The 22,881-nt window shown below is 37.7% G+C and overlaps 1 protein-coding gene across 1 annotated transcript; it reads right to left on the reverse strand.

Annotated features, from left to right (window-relative positions):
• Positions 1–696: 696 nt before the first annotated feature.
• On the reverse strand, positions 697–22,880 carry eif3i (eukaryotic translation initiation factor 3, subunit I). Its single transcript, XM_043717203.2, has 11 exons — positions 22,825–22,880; positions 21,263–21,355; positions 17,145–17,232; positions 15,085–15,150; positions 13,613–13,762; positions 11,091–11,218; positions 10,315–10,425; positions 8,250–8,339; positions 3,667–3,740; positions 2,246–2,338; positions 697–860 (listed from the first exon to the last, which is right to left on the reverse strand). The coding sequence occupies exons 1-11, from the start codon at positions 22,825–22,827 to the stop codon at positions 779–781; spliced, it is 978 nt and encodes a 325-aa protein (XP_043573138.1). The 5' UTR covers positions 22,828–22,880; the 3' UTR covers positions 697–778.
• Between the last annotated feature and the right edge of the window lies 1 nt (position 22,881).

The following is a 22,881-nucleotide window of genomic DNA, read 5'->3' on the forward strand; positions in this document are numbered from 1 at the left end:
CTCACTCACACTTACCAATGTTATGTAAAAGCCACTGTTGTAATGACTACTATTCAATATATGAAATAGAAGATCAAGGCAGGAGTTTATGATTATGAATTCACAGCAAGTTTAGCAAAAAAACCCAAATCGACATATAGCAAAGCAAAGCAAATTTTAATCCTATCTTGCTGTAAAATATTGCCAATCTTAAATTGTGGCTGTGAAATTCTGAGAGAAAAATCCTGTTTGAAACTCTTTCTTGGACAAATCAAGTCTTCATTGTGTACACACCAGATACATCAGGTACAGGTGCCTAAACATTAATCATTTCAAAAACAAGAACAATAATACACTTAAAACAACACTACTGATAAATCAATGTGTGCTCAAGCTCAAACAGATCAATTTTAATTTCAGAACATTAATGAAACAGTCCTTTGTTTCAGTGCACTAATTCAGAATGCAATTTATAAAGTTAACTGATCTAAACATTCTTTCAATTTCATCAAAGCCAATTTTTATTTAAAAAAAAACCAAGAACTGGTGCTATCCATTGCAAAGTGGCCCCTACTATATATGTGCAATATGAAATTTTAAACAGGACAAATGATGATTTTTCTGTTTAAATCTTTGTAGTCACACTGTAAAACAATTTACTATGCAAATCTCCATTTGCACAGAACAACTGAATTGATGAGATATAGAGTATATAAATGATCATAATATTCTTCTGTATTTTTTTATTTAACAAAATAATTCTAGCAATACAATTTGAAAGCAATGATCTTTTTATTCCTCAAAATTCCATCTCAAATTCAAAATACTGTGGATCAAAATGATGTATTCTCACGTAACCATCTTCACCTCCACTACTGTAACTGTAAAGAACAAATAATATTGATTAGATTAGGCCCTATCCCAATTTGCATTAGAAAGCAAGGCAATAAACATTTAAGTATAAAGATGGTATTTGTGTAGACATCCACAAAATTAATTACAAAATTAAGTTTCTGCACTCATTCCTTCTTTATCCCACTGCTCATTACAGTCCATTGTTTTTGCAAAGTTTTGATATGAGCTCCCCAGAATTTGATCTGTTCAGGCAAATTTAAATTGTTACCACAGTGGCTGCTGAAGTCATTTGTTGCTCATGATACCCATAAAATAGTGAAGAACATTTATCTGGTGTCACTTTTCCAAGAGTTATGACATGGGGTAAAGCCTTCTGCTAATTTAAACCAGCAACATGGAAAAGGTTCACCCCATGCTGTAATCTGTGGAAATTCGAGAGGCCAAGAACTATTTATTTAAAGTAAAAAGTAACAACTTTATTTCTTAAAATATAACAGAGAATAATTAACCAACAACTATTCCCAACTCCTTCTACGATACCTATCTTTTATTTTCCCTTCTATAATACTAGTCCGATAAAAACCCCCAATTAAGATTTACCAACATTCAAATTTCAAAACTAGGCAGCTGTCGAATCTTCCCTTTTGTATTTTCCTCTGTAGATTTTCTTCTTCTTAGGGATTTCTGTTTCACAGGTCATTGATAGGTAAAGGTACCTTTAAGAGAGCTGTGTTTCTGGCAGTCTATACATGCTGGTGGCTTGGCAGTTCTCCCCTCAACTGTTCAATTTTTCACGGTCTTACATCCCAAAGCACGGATTGTTTCATTTTTTAAAAATATTGTCAATATACTAAATTCAAACTTGATTAGAGGTTGGTATTTTGGAGTGTAATTTAAACTGATTGGCTGAATTTGAATTTGTTTTTGTCTCATAGCAACCTAGTCAGCACTAGCTGTTCTGAACCAAAAGTTACATTGTAAATTTTTCAGTACACTGTGTGCTTCTCCAAGTCCTTGCTAGCTTTCAACTTTCTTAACAGTACACTACCCCCTACACCTTCATAACACAAGCAACCATTTGGCCACATTTTTGTAACTTATGTAATAACGTGATTAGATTAAAAAGGTAAACTAAAGACAATGATGATAATAGATCCACAATATCATTCAATTTACATGATATTCTTTTATTTTATTAAATATCCTCAGAACCAAGAAAACTAGAAACCCCAAAATATAATTGTCTCTAAACATTTCTAAACATGTCTGGAACAGATCAATTGAAAAACAATGACAGTCATGAGTGAAATGAATAATTTATTTTTTTTACAAACCCTTCTGTTAGTTTCAGTGCAATTCAATATACTTCATCAAAAACCTTCAAATGCAATTATCAAATTATTGTGCTAACCTTTTCCCATCAGGATGGAAAGCCACACTGTTGATTGGACCAAAGTGACCCTTCACTCGACCAAACTCCTCTTCAAATGACAAATGGAAAAATCTAAAAAGAGAAAAGGAGTTGGTTAAACTATCTTACAATTCTACAGCAATCCTCAGATAACTGCCCCCTTCATCATTACACTGTATTTTCTCTGAAACTATGAGCATGAATTAGTTGATTTACAGGACTGTCAAAAACTCCAGCCGATATCATCCTGATATTAAAAGGTAAACACCCCAAAGTCTCAGATGACCATAGGACTACTCTCTCATTAGAGAGAGAGAGACAAGTGGAGGTTTACCCGAGAGTCACCATGCCTCAGGTGAGGGGAGAGGTTGAGAAAGAGAGTCCTTCAAGATAACCTCAGCCAGTGCAGGAATTGATCCCGGCATCATTCTGCATCACAGACCAGCCAACTGTGCTTTCCTTGCAAGTAATGGTATTTTCTTGTCTAGAACAGGGTCTTTCCTGTTTACTTTTGTTTCCCTAAAGGTGGGCTATTAATGATAATTTTTAAAAAGACAAACATGTTTGACTATTTCACCATATCTCTGATCAGCACTGGCTCTATTAATTATTAACTTCTCATAATTACTCAATAACAGTTTATAGTGATCACACAATCAAATAGATTAAATCTTAGTTGGAGTCCTTAGGCAATCATGAAGTCAAGAAGCAGAAATATTAATTTAAATGCATGACAAGACTCTGAGTTCAAGGTTAAATGGTCTATCAATAAAGTCCTAACTAATATTAATTCGAAACAGGTATGAAAAAGTATTTTGAAGATTAAAATAAATTCTCTCTCTCAGTCATCAAGACTGGAAAGGTCCGTATTTGAATTGCAGGTTTGTGTCAAAGTAGTTCGATCACAGAAAAGGCAGAGTAACGACAGTCTGGCGGAACAGCCCGCAATTTCAGGCTGTGCACATATGGAGCAACTGACATTCCTGGCATGGCAGTGAGGATAAGCCCAACAAAATACCATGGTCAGGATGGTTTCATTTACCATCAATAAGAGGTAGAACACAGATGGTAAGAGAAGACATGCAACAGAATGATGTCAAAAGTAACATGAAAAATTGACAGAAATAGTGACAAACAACTGAAGTATAGATAATCCAAATTGGAGTGGCATCAGCAAATGACATTCTTCCGTAAGTAAACCTTTCTGAAACACAACAATTCCAAGCTGCACTATGAACAGTACTACCATCTCAACGGCATACAATAATTTCTCTTTAATAGTTGTGAGCAGGACCCCGAGCTTAGTGAGCGAACAGTATGGAAAACAAACAGCAATAATAATGCTGGGCTAAACTCTCAAAATGAAAAGAACATATCAAAATAAAAGGTTAATGAATTAACTCCACAACATTGTCACTTACCGAGCCTCAAACTTGCCAATTCTGGTAGAGGTCGTTGTGACATCCATTGCTTCCTGACCACCACCAAGGACAACCTATTACACCAAAATCCAGTACAGATACAATTAACCAAAGCAAACTGTAAGAATACTATATTAACAGCAGCAATACTTTATTCACTGGTCAGACTGACAGGATGTTCTGAAATGTAGTACAATGACCTTTGGCAACTAACTGAAAGAGAATCATTTCCAGATATGAAAACATGAGTATCACACTGCACAACCCAGTCCAGCTCTGAGAAAAACTGCAATATTCAAATGCATGTTACAGCTGTAAAATGACAGCTTTGCAGAATCAGCTTGGAAATTATATGGCACAACAGGTAAAAATCCTCTACACAAAGAAACATCCTCACAAACTATAAACTGCAAGCCAAACTCTGCACAGTTAACAGTTTAACGGAAAAACACAATCACCCTTTAATGTTCAGTGCATGTACTGCAAAGGGTGGTCTCATCACTATTTAGTTCTATATTGGATATGGTCAAATAAGCAGGGAAGTGTGTCATTTTTCATAAACATTGCTTCTGTACAGATCTGCCCTGAAGATCTGTTAGATGACTTAACAGAGAAATGATTCGTTCTCATGATGATTTAATTTCAAATGAACAGTGTGCTGGGTCACAAAATTACATTGACACTTTAACCTTGACTGAACAAAATTTGAAGACAGCAATGTCAAATAACCAACAATGTTGCAAAACTAAACCCAGCCAGTGTTAGTTCGAAACCATCAATGTGATGGGTTCAGAATCGGTCTACAATCTACTGCATCCTTTTTGCTGGCAGTTCTGATCACAAGTTCTGGATTAGTTGAACTTGATCAGAAGTGGTCAAACTTTTTGACTTTGTAGGTTGTTGAGATACAACCCACAAAGATTACAGTTAATACTCTGATCAACTTGCATACAACTCAAGCCATATACATGATCCTGGTTTTGGATTTAGAATTTTTGCAATAATGATGTAACAGTGGAAAGAGCAAACTTCTCTAAATGGCTGGCTCACAACATTCAGACTGGATAAAAGTGTGAATAAAGTAGTGACATTAGAGCTAAAACACTGGTATTATAGGTCAGATTCCTGACTCCTAAGCTACATGACCCAAAGAGGATAGAGTGTAGAACTCCCCCACCCCTGTGTAAGTAAAGGTTCTGCTTACCATTCCTAGCTGCTACAATAGCTCACTGCTTATTCTTGTACAACCACCTAAAACATACAATGAGGTTTCATTTCTCCTACTTGAAGAATATTCTTTTGGGGAAATCTGTAGATATACCGACCACTCTGATTTCCCCAGCCACAGGATCAACACAACTGACGTTGTGAAAGCTTAGATCTGTACTAGTTCCAGATTCAGAAACTAAAAAGATCAAGCACTGCTTAAAATTTGAATGCTGTTGAATAATTTAGATTAAAAAATGTTCTTCTTGAACCAACAGGCAATATTAAATATTTGCTAATATTCCATGAGATGTAATTTAGTACATTTAGATAAAACAAGTCATTTCTGGGTTAAGGAATTTGATAATAGTTACACTCTCACCATTAGACTGGCTTTTAATTCCAGAATTTATTGATTTCAATTGTCACCATCTGCCATATGGGATTCAAACCTATGCTCACAGACCATGAACCTGAGATTCTGGATTGCTAGTCCAGTTATAATGCCACTATTTCCCTGTTCTCCATTACTAAATCTCCATTTAAGTGAGAGATGTGTTATTTTTAAGAAGTGTTCCTTAGGTCTAGTGAACGCAACAGCTGAATGGACACAGTGCTCTGGTTTCAGATGAACCTGCAATCATGGTTTTACAGATCTGAAAGAATAGGCGAAAGGAAATTTGTAGCTAATGGTTTAAATAATAAATCTATGGTAAACTGTTAGGCTTTGGAAGGGGTGGAAGGTAGCATCATTGCTTTAAAGGATCAAAAATGGAAGCTGAAAACTAGTTGTTGCAATCTTAGATTAGGTCTCAGCAAGTAGAAAAGCAGATAACAGTCATACCAACACATGAATACCTTTCATCTCCAAGCCATTGAGACAGAAACAATTTAATTGAAAACGACTTTTCCTATTAAGTCAAATGCATACAATGCATGATATATGAGGGAGTTATTGTATCCATTGAAGTAATGATAACATTATCAGCTGTCCTCTATCTACACCATCAGTGGAAAAAGATGGTAACTTCTGGGAAGAGAGCTGGAAGGTAAAAGTGAAAGCTGGTCTCCTACATTTCAATGCAGTTAATGAAGTGTAACTGAGATTTAATTTGAATACTAATCCAATGAGACAACCTACACTAAATACAGTAGGACCGGTCCCACGTGAGCGATAAATACAAGTCAGAGTATAAAGCTTAATCATACCCACAACAATCAAACCATCAAAAATTACTAAACAATTATTTTTCATGTAATACCTTTGACTATTTCATAAAAACATCTTTCTACCTCCAGGAATTACATATTTAAGCATAAATGACATTTTTTAAAAATACCGTTAATACCTGGATGTTAGTCTCTAAGCAGATAAATGGGTAGATACAATAAATGCAAACATAAAGCCCTCACACCCCAACTCCATTATAAATGGAAAACAAATCACTTGTTAAAAAGATATGAATGGGTAAGGTCCTCTCCTTTAACACTCCTGCTCTACTCCGCGGTGTATCTGAAAGAGTGATCCTTCTGCGTTATGACAGATCTCCTACTGGACTCACATTTCTGGATGCTTATAAAGCAATAACTACATGAGCCAGAGGCATGAACGTTCAAGGTAATGAGAAGCAACAGTTGAAAGCAATTCAACTTATGGCACAAACTGTATTTTCTATTTACAGTGAACAACAATGTGGCATGAAGCATAGGTGCAAATTGTAATAGCACATCTATCTAAACTTATTACAGACCCCATTTATCCAGTTTGAACATCAATGAAAAATCAGGATGAAACCTGTGACATAGCAGCCAGATTAAATCACACTTAATGATAAAGGTTAATAGGAGGGCCCTGGGGCAGTGTTGTTGAACAGAAAGACCTGGAGGTTCAGGTATAGTTCTTTGAAGTTTGCATCACACGTCAACAGGGCAGTCAAGATGGTATTTAGCACACTTGCCTTCATTGCTCAGACTATGGAGGAGTATAGGAGTTGGGATGTCCTGTTACGGTTGTACAGGACATTGGTGAGGCCACTTCTGGAGCACTGTGTACCATTGTGGTTTCCCTGCTGTAGGAAAGGATATTAGCAAATTGGAGAGGGTTCAGAAAAGATTTACAAAAGATGGCGCCGAGACTGAAGGGTTTGAGTTATCGGGACAGGCTGGATAGGCTGAGACATTTTTCCACTGGAGTGTAGGAGGCTGAAGGGTGACCTTATCGAGGTTTACACAATCATGAGGGCCATAGGTAAGATGTTTAGGAAAGGTCTTACCCCTAAGCTAAGGGAGTCTAAGACTAGAGGACATATTTTTAAAGTGAGAGAAGGAAGATTTAAAAGGGACCTGAGGGGCAACACTTTCACACAGAGGGTGGTTCATGTGTAGAATGAACTGCCAGAGGGAGTAGTAGGTGCAGGTACAGTTACAACATTTAAAAGACATTTGGATAGGTACATGAATAGGAAAGGTTTGGAAGGATATTGTCCAAACACAGACAGGTGGGACTAGTTTCATTTGAGAAACATGGTCAGTGTGGATAGGTTGGACTGAAGGATCTGTTCTGTGCTGTTCAACTCTGTAGAATCCAATTCAATCATGTGAAATAGAAATTGATCAAACAAACCTTTATAGCATACAACAGAATCAGTTATGTAACCATTTAGGTAAATTTGCATGAATTGTACAAGCCATTTGCTATTATATAAACATACTGCATTCAGTACATGAAAGCATGCTTTTCTCATAAGGTATAGGAGTAGCCTTAGTTCACTCGGTCCTTTGAGCCTGTTCAATATTCAATAAGATCGTGGCTGTGCTAATTGTGACTACACATCCACTTTTCTGCCTGCTCCCCATAATCCCAACTCCCTTGTAGAAGGAAGCTGGAACAATTCTGATGAAGCTGATGAATATCAAATGATTAAATTGCACCTGGACTAGTGAATCATGAGAAGTCATTGTGACAGTAGTGAGTTCCCCACTTCGCCAGCCTTTCTTTAAACAAAGGGTTTCCAGAGGATACTGAAATAAACTGAGGTGTTTAAATAAACTGCAAAATATTCCAGGAATCACTGGGCCACAGATAGATTACTCTGATAAAGGGTCATTGGGCCCAAAGTATTGACTCAGTTTCTCTCTCCATAAAAAGCTGACAGTCCTGCTGAGGTGCTCCAGCAGTTTCTGTTTTTGCTTGAGATTGATTACTCGTCATGTGTAGTCCTAAAGACAGATAAGGGAGGTGGGAGGATCATCAAATCAGTAATTCTCACTAAACCCAGCATTGTAACTTAGGACGAAAGTAAATATAGTGATAAAGTGTTGATTTCATGAGTCAGCTTTGAATGGTTTCTCATTTAACATTTTTATTTGTTACTTACATGCTCCACAATAGGTGAAATAGCAGCTGAATTGACAGGCCGTTCAGTCCTGTATGTTTTCAAGTGCTCAAAACTTGCAGAATCAAACAGCTGAAATATGGAACAAAAAATTAGAAAACTTTAAGAAAACTGAAAAAATTAGTTCTAACAGAGTTACCGTGGCGATAGTCTTTGGTGTTGCTATGTCACAAGTTGTGACTGTTCTTAAAGGGAAGGCGGCTAAAGGAGATCTGATAGAGGCTTTTAAAATCAAGAACAGGTTTAATAGGAGTAGATAGTGGGAAACTGTTCCTTCTCATTAAAGGATTAAGAACCAGACGACACATATTTAAAATGAATCCCCTGCCATCATAATCCTGGAGCTCGGTACTGACTAAACTGAACTGGACATGCCACATAAATACTATGGCTAGGAATCCTGCAGTGGGTCACTCATCTTCTTACTCCCAAAATTATGTCAACATGGAATACTCCCCATTTGCCTGGTTGGCGGCAGCTCCAGCAACACAAGAAGCTCAATACCATCCAGCAAAAAGCAGCCCTCTTAATTGGTACCACATCCACAAGCATCCACTTCCTCCACCACTGACAGACACTAAAAACAAGATGCGCTACAGAAATTCAAAGATCTTCCAAATCCACAACCACAAGAGTTGCACATACATGGGAACAGAATCCCCTGCAAGTTTCTGTCCAAGTCACTCAGCATCCTGACTTGGAAATATATCAACGTTACCTCAGTGTCGCTCGGTGAGAATCCTGGAATTCCCTACCTAAGGGCATTATGGGTCAACCTACAGCACATGGACTGCAGTGCTGTAGAAGGCAGCAAGAAGGCAGCTCAACCCTACCTTCTCAAGGGGCAACTTGGGATGGGCAATAAATGCTGGCCCAGCAAGTGACACCCATCTTCCACAGTGAACCAAAAAAAATTACAAAGGAGCAGATATGATGCAACACAAGTATTTTCACATTGCCAGAAGTGAGGGGATGGAATCCATTTGACGGAGGCAAGATGAGTTTAGGTATTCGAGATGGTATAGGATGGTTATTTGAATGGAAGTCGTGAGCAAGGATATGGGGAAAAAGCAGGAAAATGGTACTCAGTAATGATGCCCATTCAAGGAACTGGTGCAGGCATGATGGGTCAAATGGCTTTCTTCTGCAAAACTCTGTGTTAAATTTGCTTGGAAACAGAAGGGGATGGTCATAGGATAGGGTGAACATCAATGTGAAATTTCTGGGTTGGCTTAAGTGGCCCTGATGACCTTTCGCAAACGTCTATTCATAGTTCAAGCTGCACAGAAAATGACACCAACCAAAGTGAGAGATCATTCCTCTACAAAGATGCTTACATTATCAATAAAGAACACTTATTCAACAAAAACCTACAGAATATTTCATAACATAAGTGGTACTTTGCTATCTAGCTTACATTAGATCTAAAAGCACAACACACTTAATAAAAATGCCAACAGTGTGAGCATCAACATTTAGTTCAGGTTGTGCCAGAAACATGCAATTTGAACATGTTCCAGTTCCAACTCACACATGAAGAAAGTGAGGACTGCAGATGCTGGAGATCAGTGTCGAGAGTGTGGTGCTGGAAAAGCAGAGCCGGTTCGGCAGCATCCGAGGAGCAGGAGAATCGACGCTTCGAGCATAAGCCTGATGAAAAGTTTGAAACGTCGAATCTCCTGCTCCTCGGATGCTGCCTGACCAGCTCTGCTTTTCCAGCACCACAGCCTTCGAGTCCAATTCAAACATGGAAACAACAGCTAAATATTTCAGGCTGGGGAATTACTGCCTCCAACAACACGACGACATTTGATGGAATAAGGCATTGAGAAGGTTTAGCAAAATGAATATCTTCAGATAGCCAGGCCAGTCAAACCTTATTCTTCAACAAAAATCCTCCTTTTTAATATTGCAAAACAGACTTTGTCCCTAATGTAATAATAGCTCTACAAACTTAATTTGGAACAGAACATTGAACCTGCATGAATTAACAGTTCAGCTTACACCAGAAAAATGACAAGTTGTGACACTGGAAAACACTGTTTACCTTGGCAGTACTGTCCTTTGAAGCAGTGATAAACATGGTCAGGTCTAAGGAAGTTTGAATGTCATTAATTTGTTTGGTGTGTTCTTTTACTTTTGTCATTATTTCCCCAGACTGTCAATAAAGTAACACAAGTGTCAATAATTGCAAAATAAAACAAATAAATCACCAGTATTCAATCACTTCATATATTTGATAGAACAGGCATGACTCCAGAATAACAAAGGAGTGCTCTTTAAAAATCACTAATCCATGTAGAATTGAGACATTAATACCAGGTCATCCTCTCAAATAAATAAGTTTTCCTCAAAACATTAGATAACGGTATTGGGCATTATCAAAGCTAGTCACTTTGGTGTAATAAAATGTAACTACAGCTTGTAAAGCTTTCTATGTGAAGACAAGCAATAAAAAAGATTATTGCTGAGGAAGGGTCCTTCAAGATGAACCATCCTCAAGAGCTGTGATTTTTCAAACACAGTCGGTTTTAAATTAAAGCTATTTCTTTGCGAAACACCTTGAATTTCAAAGGAAATAGAAGCGCTATTCCTTGTCAAGGGTAATATTAAAATGAATATATAAAATGAAAATGTTAAAATAAATAGAAAGAGGATGGAGGAGGAAATCAGTTATCACACTGAGGCAATCATAATTTTAAATGTTTCAGAATTAACCAATGATTGCAGATGGTGTAGTTTCTCTGGATAACAGTAGCACAGCGCATCATTTATATTCTGTTGTTGCCACTGGATTGCAATCATTGTGCAATTTCTCCTTACCTTAGCACTGTATTGCACTAATTCACCATTTTCATGTCCTGCAATGACAAACTCTCCAAGAGGTCCCCAAACAGCACTGGTTATTTTTGACTCACTGGCTGGAACCTTCATATATGGTTCATTGTTACCTAACAATTAATAAGGAGTGTAAATATAAAATTAAAGCTCTGAGATTACTTAATAAAAGGTCAAAAGAGTCTTACATTTACATAGCAGCCTTCCTAACTTCAGGTCATCTCAAAGTATTGTCCAGCCAATAAGTCCTTTTGAAGTGTAGTTACTATTATCATGTTAAAGAAAGGCAGCCAATGTGTACACAGAATTGTATACACAGAAAACTGACAGTCAATTTGTCCTTAGAAAGCTCTCACGTGCAGGTTTTATCAGGACACCTGACAAAAGTTGATTTGAAGTTTAAATGTATAGTTTATGTTTTTCAAAAAATTAAAAATCAGAGGGGAGCTGGGGTTCAAAAGAAGAGAGGAACGGTGTTTGCAAGCTCCCAATTAATGGTGGAATGGGGACAGTTTGTGGGATGTGTAGGGGATTAGAATCTTGGAGTTAAAAAGATACCGAGGGAATGTAAGGCTGGGTTAAAGTCATGGATAACACGACTAAGATCAAAATAAAAATAGATGCAGGATACAAAACTATGAGAACTTATTACAGCAACATTATTTAACAAGTGGTGGATGAAAAAATGCAGATGGCATCAAATTTAATAGGTTTTCAGTCATTAGAACACAATATTAAATTACCATATATACTCATGTAAATGTCGACCCCTTATTTTTGGCCAAAAAATCTTGTACTTTCCATATATCCCAGGTAAAAGTTGACCCTACTATATTGCGTTATAACCCTCTTACAAAGGAAGCTGCATGTTCCCATTAACCCACTTAAACGAAATCGCATTCATTCATTCATACCGGTAATTCTACTCATCACTCTTGTTTACTATATTGCGTCTCCATTCATTCATAACACTACTTAGCCCACTTGGTTTACTACTGCATGCTTTGATTCATTCATTCATTCAGACCAGTACTACGTCTATTGGTACTTATCGCACTTTCTTCACTAGACACCCAAAGGTTAATATTTTAATTGTGCCATTATATCTGAATAAAAGTGAGATATATTAGCTACATATATCTTTAATTCTTTGACAAAACTGTTCATGTTGCTGAGGTTCATAACATAGGAGAGTAAATGGGAGGGAAACGGAAAAATTTGGCAGGAAAGTTCAAGACACTTACACATTCAGAATTTTATAAATGTTTCATTTTAAGTGTGCCATTATACTAGGCTATGACGATGTTGACTAATGTGATTTTGCAGGATTTCAATGAATCTTTGACCTGTTAGTTTTGTACCCGTATATAAATGAAATTTACAACCAGTAATTCATTATTGTTTCTCTTGCTTTTATACTGTAATTAGCTTTACCGTAATTCATTGTGTATTGCTTCTTTACCTTGGATTAGTTGTGCGATCAAATCGACTTCTGCTAACAATACGGTATTTTGAACTGCAGCATGAATTTCAGCCCCTCAAAGCTAGTACCCGAGTATTAGTCAGCCCTATAAATTGAACTTTTAAAAACAGTCTAAAAAATTCGACTTTTACACGAGTATATATGGTATATAAAGGTTGGTTTGTGCGCTGCAGCATAAAAGTAGGACACAAAGTGAGTATTAACACATGTTGGAAGCAAGCATTGTAACCCCATTTCCTTTGTTCAAGGATTTCACACTGCTGTGTTCTGCGTACAAAACAAATAAATGGCAAAGTCAAAATAACAACAAAAACAAGATCAGGAAAAATATAGTGAGAAAAAGGATAAGCTCCCAAAATTAATGAGGCAACAGTTATCAATAATTGTTATTGATGTGAAATATTTTGTCAAACAGGATAGATACCACACAAGCTTTCTTTATCACTGAAAAAACAGCACCATCAGATGGAGATCACTGTGGAAGTCAAGTCCAATTTCACTTTCATCAATCTGTTCAGGTGGAGGTTAGTTTTAAGGTTAGGCCAATAACTGCTAAACATTTTCAATACCTAGCCCATTTTAAACAATATTAAGATTCCAAATTAACTTTTCAGTTGACAGTTCCAAATTATTGATCTTCAGTTATTGCATAAACAATCATAAATTGATACACACCAAAGAAAATAAAGTATGTATTATCTTTATATTCCCAAGTTCCTGAAAACTCCCTACATAAAACTATAAAATCTGCCCATTTTGTAAATGTAGGTATTGAAAACATTCATTTCATCTGTGTATCTGTAATCTGTATCCACGAAAAAATATGCATTGGTGGAGAAATCGATGAGGATTACAAGATTAGATTACTACATGTGAGCTGCTATTGTACCATATCCCATTAGTTTTTCTTATCTATAATTTAACCAGCTGGTACTAAAAAGTCAGACTTTCTTTAAAAATGCTCTTTAAGATTAACCTTTGAAGAAAAGCTTTTTCTTGCAACCATTAAAACATACTTCCTTACTTATCTGAGCAGGATCTCGAATGTCAAAGAAGCTGACATAACAATGGTAGCCCATCTGCTTGTCAGTTGTAAACATGACGATGTTTCCACTGAAGTCAAATCCACCCGTTCTGACAGCAGAACTTGTTTTAAACAAAGCAAGCTGCTTCCCTAGTAATGAAAATCGTCAATCGAATGAATGCAAAACAAGCCAAACTTGCAAAACAAATAGGCAGCGCTACAAATGGTCAAATATTGCATGAAAATAGAATTAAATACAGCAGATAATACATTTAACAAAATCAGCAAACTTTATTTTAACAGTTATACTTTACAAATTCAGGAGACTAATCCTAACATGAAGATTTACATAACCTTCGGTGTATAAAAGTTAATTGCCATTATATAAAAGTCTTTGCCATTACACATTAACCAATAAGCTGGTAAAATGAAAAGACAGTGCTTTTCATGACTACTGGATGTTTCAAAAAGCTTAACAACCAATCAAATTCTTTCAAAATGTGGTCACAGTTGCAATGCAGGATGTCTGATGGCTTAACAAGTTGACCTCACCACATACATAAAGACTGGAAAATCGCTAATCCAAGTTTTGTTCTGCCCAGTTAGCTAATGTCTGGCAGTGTGGTTATAGGGCGGTACAATTAGATTAAGGGAGAGAGAAAAGGTAAATAGTTGATGACAGTGTCAGTCCCTGACCACAGCTGTGAAGGTGCATGTGGTGAAATGAGGCGGGACTCAGCAGTAACCGTGCAGTAACATCAAACAGCATCCTCACACTTATCATCAAGATCTGCACGTCAATAGTGGTGAATTGAACATGAGAGAAGAGAGTGCAACTGTCAGAAAAGACCTTTTATATGGAATGCCTTTGGAAAGAAAGGAGGAAATCAGGGAAAAATAGAATCTTCTCAATCATCGACTTTTTTTTAGCATGTTCATGGAATATGGGCATCACCGGCAAGGTCAGTATTTTTTGCCCACTCCCTGAGGGCTAGAGTCATTTCAGAGTGCAGTTAAGAAGCAAGCTCATTGTTGTGGGTCTGGAGTCATTTGTGGGCCAGACATGTTAAGGATGGCAGACTTACCTCCCTAAAGAATTTTAGTGAATGAGATGGATGTTTGCAACAATTGACAATGGTTATAGTTGGCCTTAGATGAAATTTAAATTACAGACTTTTATTGAATTTAAATTTTACCACTTGCTATGATGGGATTTGAACCCACATTCCCAGGACATTAGAATGGGACTCCGGATTATTAATTCCATAATAACAACACTGATATTTACAAAGGTGATTGGAGAGTCTAATGATGCAATATCTTAATAAAAACTGAAAGAACTGTGGATGCTATAAATCAGAAACAAAAACACAAGTCGCTAGAAATGCTCAACAAATCTGGCAACATCTGTGAAGAGAAAGCAGAGAAAATATTTCAGGGTTGGTTGCCCTTCCTCAGATGCAATATCTTACCTGTTTCACAGTCCCAAAGTCTGCATGAGTTATCTGCTGAACCAGTTAACACTTGTTTTGTATCCCCTAATTATCAGATTAAGGAAAAAATGAAGAACCTGTTTGGAAATTCAAGACACATGTACACAGAACAACTTTAATTCCTTTGAATAACACTGCTCTACTGAATACTTGTGAGGGATAAGACAATATGCCACATTGAGAAAATTGTATCATTTAATCTGAAGGCCTTCCAAAGTAATCAAGAGATCTCAGGGAACATGAATTTCCTCATTCTGATTAAGCTTCCCTTGTAATATGCAAATAATTTATCTTGACAGGTGCATCCCCTTACCATAAAGAATATTCAGGTTTCTGGATTACTCACAATGTAAAACTGCTAGATTTTGCCTTCAAAAGTTACAAATTCCGAAGGTACAAAAATCAAAGCTGCAGTGATCAAATGAATTTTAGTACACATGAATGCATAACACCATTAGGTCTCATCAGATTTTAGTGGGGGTCAGCACACAAACAATGGATTACATAGACATTAAATATTCTGCTTTGCATTTCACAGATTTAGATAGGCTGAATGGCCTAATTTCTGCTCCTGTGTCTTAGTCATAGAGATGTACAGCATGGAAACAGACCCTTCAGTCCAACCTGTCCATGCCAACCAGATATCCCAACCCAATCTAGTCCCACATGCCAGCTCCTGGCCCATATCCCTCCAAACACTTCCTATTCATATACCTATCCAAATGCCTCTTAAATGTTGTAATTGTACCAGCCTCCACCACTTCCTCTGGCAGCTCATTCCATACACGTACCACCCTCTGCGTGAAAAGGTTGCCCCTTAGGTCTCTTTTATATCTTTCCCCTCTCACCCTAAACCTATGCCCTCTAGTTCTGGACTCCCCGACCCCAGGGAAAAGACTTTGCCTATTTACCCTGTTCCATGCCCCTCATAATTTTGTAAACCTCTATAAGGTCACCCCTCAGCCTCCAATGCTCCAGCGAAAACAGCCCTAGCCTATTCAGTCTCTCCCTATAGCTCAAATCCTCCAATCCTGGCAACATCCTTGTAAATCTTTTCTGAACCCTTTCAAGTTTCACAACATCTTTCCGATAGGAAGGAGACCAGAATTACATGCAATATGTCAACAGTGGCCTAACCAATGTCTTGTACTCAATACTCTGACCAATAAAGGAAAGCATACCAAACGTCACCTTCACAATCCTATCTACCTGCTTATGGTCTTATTACACAGAATTACATCATCACGTGTGGTATCCATTTGTATCAAGGATAAATGCAATCAAAATGGCATTCAGCATTGCAAAAGTAGGCTTCCCACAAGATAGAAACTTCTAAAACTGAAAATGTGCTTTGTTAAAAAAAAAGAAACTGCATAAAAATAGAAGTATTTATTACAGCTCAAATTCCACAATATTGTGGCAATTGCAGCAGCAGTAACCTGACGGTAAGAATGTTTAACATTCAAAATACTTAGTCTTACAATATTGGGAATCTCCCAAAGAATTTCCAAAAGTAAATGCCAATGGGAAATGTAACTTGTACTAAGGAATGTTTAAAAATTGGAACTCTTGGACTGTCTCCGCTGAGAATGGAAAAAAAGCATCAATGGCCCCATTGGGAAACTATCACCCAATTCTAACCAACTACCTTGGTCCTGTCTCCAGACAGGATGACACATCAAAAGTCAAATGAAGCATTTCACTCAGATAGAAAAAAGGAAATTTTTGGCACTGACAGCAAAGATGAGCTGAACATCTGTGAAATACTTGGTTGCATTCTAAAATCCTTCTAAAATCTAAAACCCTTTAGTAACCAGCATGACAGAAAGCACACACATCGTTCTCAATTGTGGGATTCTGGTATTGTGCCTCTTCCAATAAACTCCAATTGCTTTGGTCACTTTGATTATTGTCACGATGTGATACTTGCAAACAAGACTTCAGGCTTTCACTGTAAATATATGTAGTGAATTTATCCATGCAATATGTTGGTTTCTGCTTAATCAGATGGTAAGTATAAATCTAGCCATTAAGGATACAGTCAACATCAACACACCATACTGCTCCAGTGTGCCCATTGTAAGTGCCGAGCCTCTCACCATTCAGAGAATACCAGACATTAACAACCTGTGTAACAGAGAAAAAAACAGAATGACTAGTTGATTATTTCTGAACTTTAACTTTGTTTCTACTTGTTTTCACTTGTCACCATTCAATCCATGAAACTCACTAAAATCTCAAAGCATAAATTTTGTTACAGAAAATCCCATTGCACTGTAAAGTAGCAAGTCAATCTCAATGATTATAAATTTAAATTGTGGGTAACTTCCCTTTTTAATTAAGAAAACTTTTTAATCCAACAACTCCTTGGATCAAAGCAACTATTTGTAAAGAACTGGTCTGATTGAGCCTAGTTATAAATATGATTCCAGTTTAGCGAGTTAAGCATTTATACTACCTACAACATTTGACACATTTTGTACGTACGTGTTTGGCACTACCCTAGAACAATATCTACCTACTCAGGAAGGTTAGTACATGGAATTTATCCATTTGTATAGTATAGGTCTGGGCCAACTGAGAGGCCCATCAATGTGGAGACACCATTGTCTTTTAGAATAATCAAAAATGGACAGTTAGTAAGGATTTCAACAGTCTGACTACACATTACAGGAAACTTTCACAAATATTTAGCTTTATTTCATTTTTCATAGCAGAAAGGGTTCAAGGAAATGTCCTCAAAATGGAGAGAAGAAATTTTCTATAAATCACTGATTCAAAACTTTGGAAAAAAGAATACAAGCATGGACTACTTTCTAAACGGTGAGAAAATTCGTAAAGCCAAACTACAGAGGGATCTAGGAGTGCTAGTTGAGGATTCTCTAAAGGTAAACATGCAGGTTGAGTCTGTGATTAAGAAAGCGAATGCAATGTTGTTAATTATCTCAAGAGGGTTGGAATATAAAAGCACTGTTGTGCTACTGAGACTTTATAAAGCTCTGGTTAGGCCCCATTTGGAGTACTGTGTCCAGTTTTGGTCCCCACACCTCAGGAAGGACATACTGGCACTGAAGCGTGTCCAGCGGAGATTCACACGGATGATCCCTGGAATGGTAGGTCTAACATATGAGGAACGGCTGAGGATCCTGGGATTGTATTCATTGGAGTTTAGAAGATTAAGGGGAGATCTAATAGAAACTTACAAGATAATACATGGCTTGGAGAGGGTGGACGCTAGGAAATTGTTTCCGTTAGGCAAGGACACTAGGACCCGTGGACACAGCCTTAGAATTAGAGGGGGTAAATTCAGAACAGAAATGCGGAGACATTTCTTCAGCCAGAGAGTGGTGGGCCTGTGGAATTCATTGCCGCAGAGTGCAGTGGAGGCTGGGACGCTAAATGTCTTCAAGGCAGAAATTGATAAATTCTTGATGTCACAAGGAATTAAGGGCTACGGGGAGAATGCGGGTAAGTGGAGTTGAAATGCCCATCCGCCATGATTGAATGGCGGAGTGGACTCGATGGGCCGAATGGTCTTACTTCCGCTCCTATGTCTTATGGTCTTATAAAACCTGCATTACCAGAGCTGCGGTTATCCAAAAAATGAGCAGAGGCACAATAAAAGGAATTTATTTTGTGTTATACTGGGAGAAAATGTCTTCTTCTATGGGATGTTGACATTACCAGCAAAGTCAGTATTTGTTGTCCATGTCTTACTGTCCTTGACCTGCGGGATTGCCTTGGCCACTTCAGAGGACATTACCTTGCTGTGGATGTATAGGCCAGCCCATATTAGGTTGACAGAATTCCCTTCATAAAAGGACACAAGTGAACTAGGTGGATTTCAAGGCACCACCACTGCGATATGCTTTGGTTCCAGACTTATTTATTGAACTTAAATTGCATCTGCAGCTGTGGTGGGATTTAAATCCATATTCCCAAATCATAACATAGGCCTCTGGTCTAATAGCTCAGCCACGTTACCACTATGCTACTGCTTCCCATTAGGTTGGGGCAATTAAAGGTGAACGCTGCTGAAAATGCACAGCAGGTCAGGCAACATCCAAGGAGCAAGAGAATCGACGTTTCGGGCATGAGCCCTTCTTCAGGAATGATTCCTAAAGAAGGACTCATGCCCGAAACGGCGATTCACCTGCTCCTTGGATGCTGCCTGACCTGCTGCGCTTTTCCAGCAACACATTTTCAGCTCTGATCTCCAGCATCTGCAGTCCTCACTTTCTCCTAGACGCAATTAAAGGTGAAGACAACCATTTAGGGTTTTAATTTCAACTTGACTTCATCAATTAACTTTATAACAAATTATATTTAATTTTCTCATAAAATTTAATTATTAATTCACCCAAATAGCTACATCTCAGGTGTTAACCTGTTCATTCAGGAGACCTCAATGTTAACCTGGCAATAGGCTGGGCCATTAAGTAGACAGAATTGCGTGACTGAAGCCTCAGCCAGAATACATTAAACTTTAAACAATACTGCCATTAAAAACTTTAGATTTACTTGTGAAACATTCTCACACCTACAGTTTAAAGTATTCGCAGCCAAAGCCACACAAAATCATTTCGACTTGAAATAAATATTGTTCATTACAGGAGAAAACACAAATGGCGTTCTAAAAGTACTAAATAATCAAGGCCTAAAAAGAAGAGTGGAAATAAATACAATAACTATCACTATACAAAATGATCAGAAAACTAAAGACCGGTATTTCCCCAATAGGATGCATCCTAGGATATTAAAGGAAGCAGTTACAGAGTTAGTGGATGCACTGGTAGTAACCTTTCATGAATCCTCAGATTCTGGAAACATTCCAGAGAACTGGAAAATTGCCACCATAAGAACTTTATTAAAATGGGAAGACAACAAATAGAGACAATTGGAGACCGATTAGCTTGATGTGCTACTGAGAAACGGATACAGTCAATTCTAAAGGACATAACAGCAGTTCATTTATGAGAGACATAATATGATTAAGCAGACTCAGCATAGCGTCATGAAGGGAAAGCAGTAGAGGTAATACATTTGGATTTTCAACAACTGTATGATAAGGTACCACATGTTAGGTGATTTAAGATGGCATTGGAGGTAATATATTAGCATGAGTAGACTGGCTAACGTATAGAAGACAGAATTGGGATAAGGGGAGCATTTTTACAATGGCAACCTGCAACTTGTGGAGTGCCATAAGGGTCAGTACTGGGACCACAATTATTTACAACAGATAAGAATGACTTGCATGAGGGAAGTGATGTATTATCTGCAAACTTCGCTATAATACAAGTGCTGAGGATGATACATAGAGTCTGCAGAGGGATATAGACAGTTTAAATGGGTGAACAAAAACATGTGTGACCTTATTGAAACAAACAAGATTCTTAGAGGGCTTGATAATGTAGATGCAGAGTTGTTTCCCCTTGTGGAAGAATCTAGGACAAAAGGCTATAATCTCAGAATAAGGAGTCATCCAGTTAAAACAGATCAGTAGAATTTCTTCTCAGAGTAACCCTACAGTGGGGAAGCAGGCCATTCAGCCCTTTGACTCCAAACCAACACCTCTCAACAGCATTCCTTCCAGACCCACCCCATCCTATCCTTGCATTTCCCATGGTTAATCCACCTAGCCTACACATCCCTGCACACTATGGGTAATTTTGCATGGCCAATCTACCCCTAACCTGCACATCTTTGGACTGTGGGAGGAAACTGGAGCATCCGGAGAAAACACATGCAGACACAAGGAGAATGTGCAAACTCCACAAAGACAGAGGGTGAAATCAAACCCAGGTCCCTGGTGCTGAGAGGCTAACCACTGAACCACCGTGAGGTCAGTGAATCTGTGGAATTCTTTACTGTAGAGGGCAATCAAGGTAATTAAGTACATTCAAGGCTGGGATAGACAGATTTTAGTCCGCAAGGGAATCAAGAGGTTGTATGGAAAAAAAACCTAAAGGTAGAGGTGAGAATGATCAGATCAGCCACAAAAGGCAGAGCAGACTCGGTGGGCCGAATGACCTACTTCTGTTCCTAGGTTTTACTGTTGTAATTACATACATGCATAATGTGAATATAGTCATGAAGATAGCAAATTAATGGAATAAGTTACTGCAACACTCCATAAGTTGTGTGTTATACTTACAGTATCTTTTGCACAAGAGAACACTAAATCACCTTCTCTGTTGTATTTAATTTGAGTGATTGATCTTTCATGACCTTGTAACAGGATGGGCTTCTGCAAAAAAAAATTTAAGAAGCGATGTGTTACAGCAACAAAACAAGATCCATTAATTACTCAATTTCAAAATTTCAATTCATTGATAAAATGCTAAAACTCTGTAAATCTCCTCAGGTTTAAGGGCCACAACTCATTTTTGGACTACAGAACCATACTTCTCTCTCCCTCTGCAATACTCATCATGATCATCCCAGTATATATTATCTACATTATTACATTTTAATACACACCATGACCTCTTTATGTTATCTGCAACATTACTCTTCAATAACTCATATGATAACCAACAAACTGTCTTGGTCTTCCCATGCAACGGTCATGGCAGCGCAAAACGTCTCTTCTTCCACATGAGGCTTCGGAAATTCAGCATATCCATAAGGACCCTCACCAACTTTTACAAATGCACCCAGAAAGCATCCTATCTGGGTGCATCACGGTCTGGTACAGCAACTGCTCTGCCAGGGACCGTAAGAAACTACAGAAAGTTGTGCGCACATCCTATATCATTACACAAGCAAACCTACCATCCATGGACTCCATCTACACTTCTCGCTGCCAGAAAAAGGCAGCCAACATCATCAAAGACCCAACACATCCCGGTAATGCTCTCCTACAACCTCTTCCATCAAGCAGAAGATACAAAAGTTAAAATGTATGCACCAATAAGTTCAAAAACAGCCTTGACCCTGCTCATATCAGATTGCTGAATGGATCGTTCTACTATCAAATATTATGATCTTGTTTTTATGCACCTCCTGTATAGCTATAACTTTGTATACCTCACTCTGTCTAAACACCCTATGATCTAAGTCCTTGTACGCTATGATCTGCCTGTACTGCTCACAAAACAAAATTTTTCAGCGTACTTAGGTACAAATGACAACAATAAATCAAATCAAAAGTACTCACTGTCACCTCTCCATCTCTATATTGTCTACATCACTCTCTAACACTCACTGCATCCCCCCATCACTATATTATTTATATTACTCTCTAACACTATATTCTCTATAATATTACTCTCTAACACCATATTATCTATATTACGGGGGAAAGATTTAAAAGGGACCTAAGGGGCAATCTTTTTGCACAGAGAGTGGTGTGTGTATGTGATGAGTTATCAGAGGAAGTGGTGGAGGCTAGTATAATTTTAACATTTAAAAGGCATCTGGATGGGTATATGAATAGGCAGGGTTTAGAGGGATATGGGCCAAGTGTTGGCAAATGGGACTAGATTAGGTTAGGATATCTGGTCAGCATGAACGTGTTGGGCTGAAGGAGCTGTTTCTGTTCTGTACATCTCTATGACTCTATGGTTACCCTCTAACACCATATTATCTACATTATTACTGTCTAACACTACATTATTACTCTCTAACACCAAATTATCTACATTATTACTCTCTAACACCACATTGTTACTCTCTGATACCATATTATCTATATTATTACTCTCTAACACTCACCATGCTGCTTTTGATGATGATGTGACTCTGAGAGTCGGCCTGAAAAGAATACGGAAG

Source organism: Chiloscyllium plagiosum, unplaced genomic scaffold (genome assembly GCF_037043375.1).
Source record: "Chiloscyllium plagiosum isolate Xiang-an unplaced genomic scaffold, Cpla_swu_hap1 HiC_scaffold_30, whole genome shotgun sequence".
Classification (NCBI taxonomy): domain Eukaryota; kingdom Metazoa; phylum Chordata; class Chondrichthyes; order Orectolobiformes; family Hemiscylliidae; genus Chiloscyllium; species Chiloscyllium plagiosum.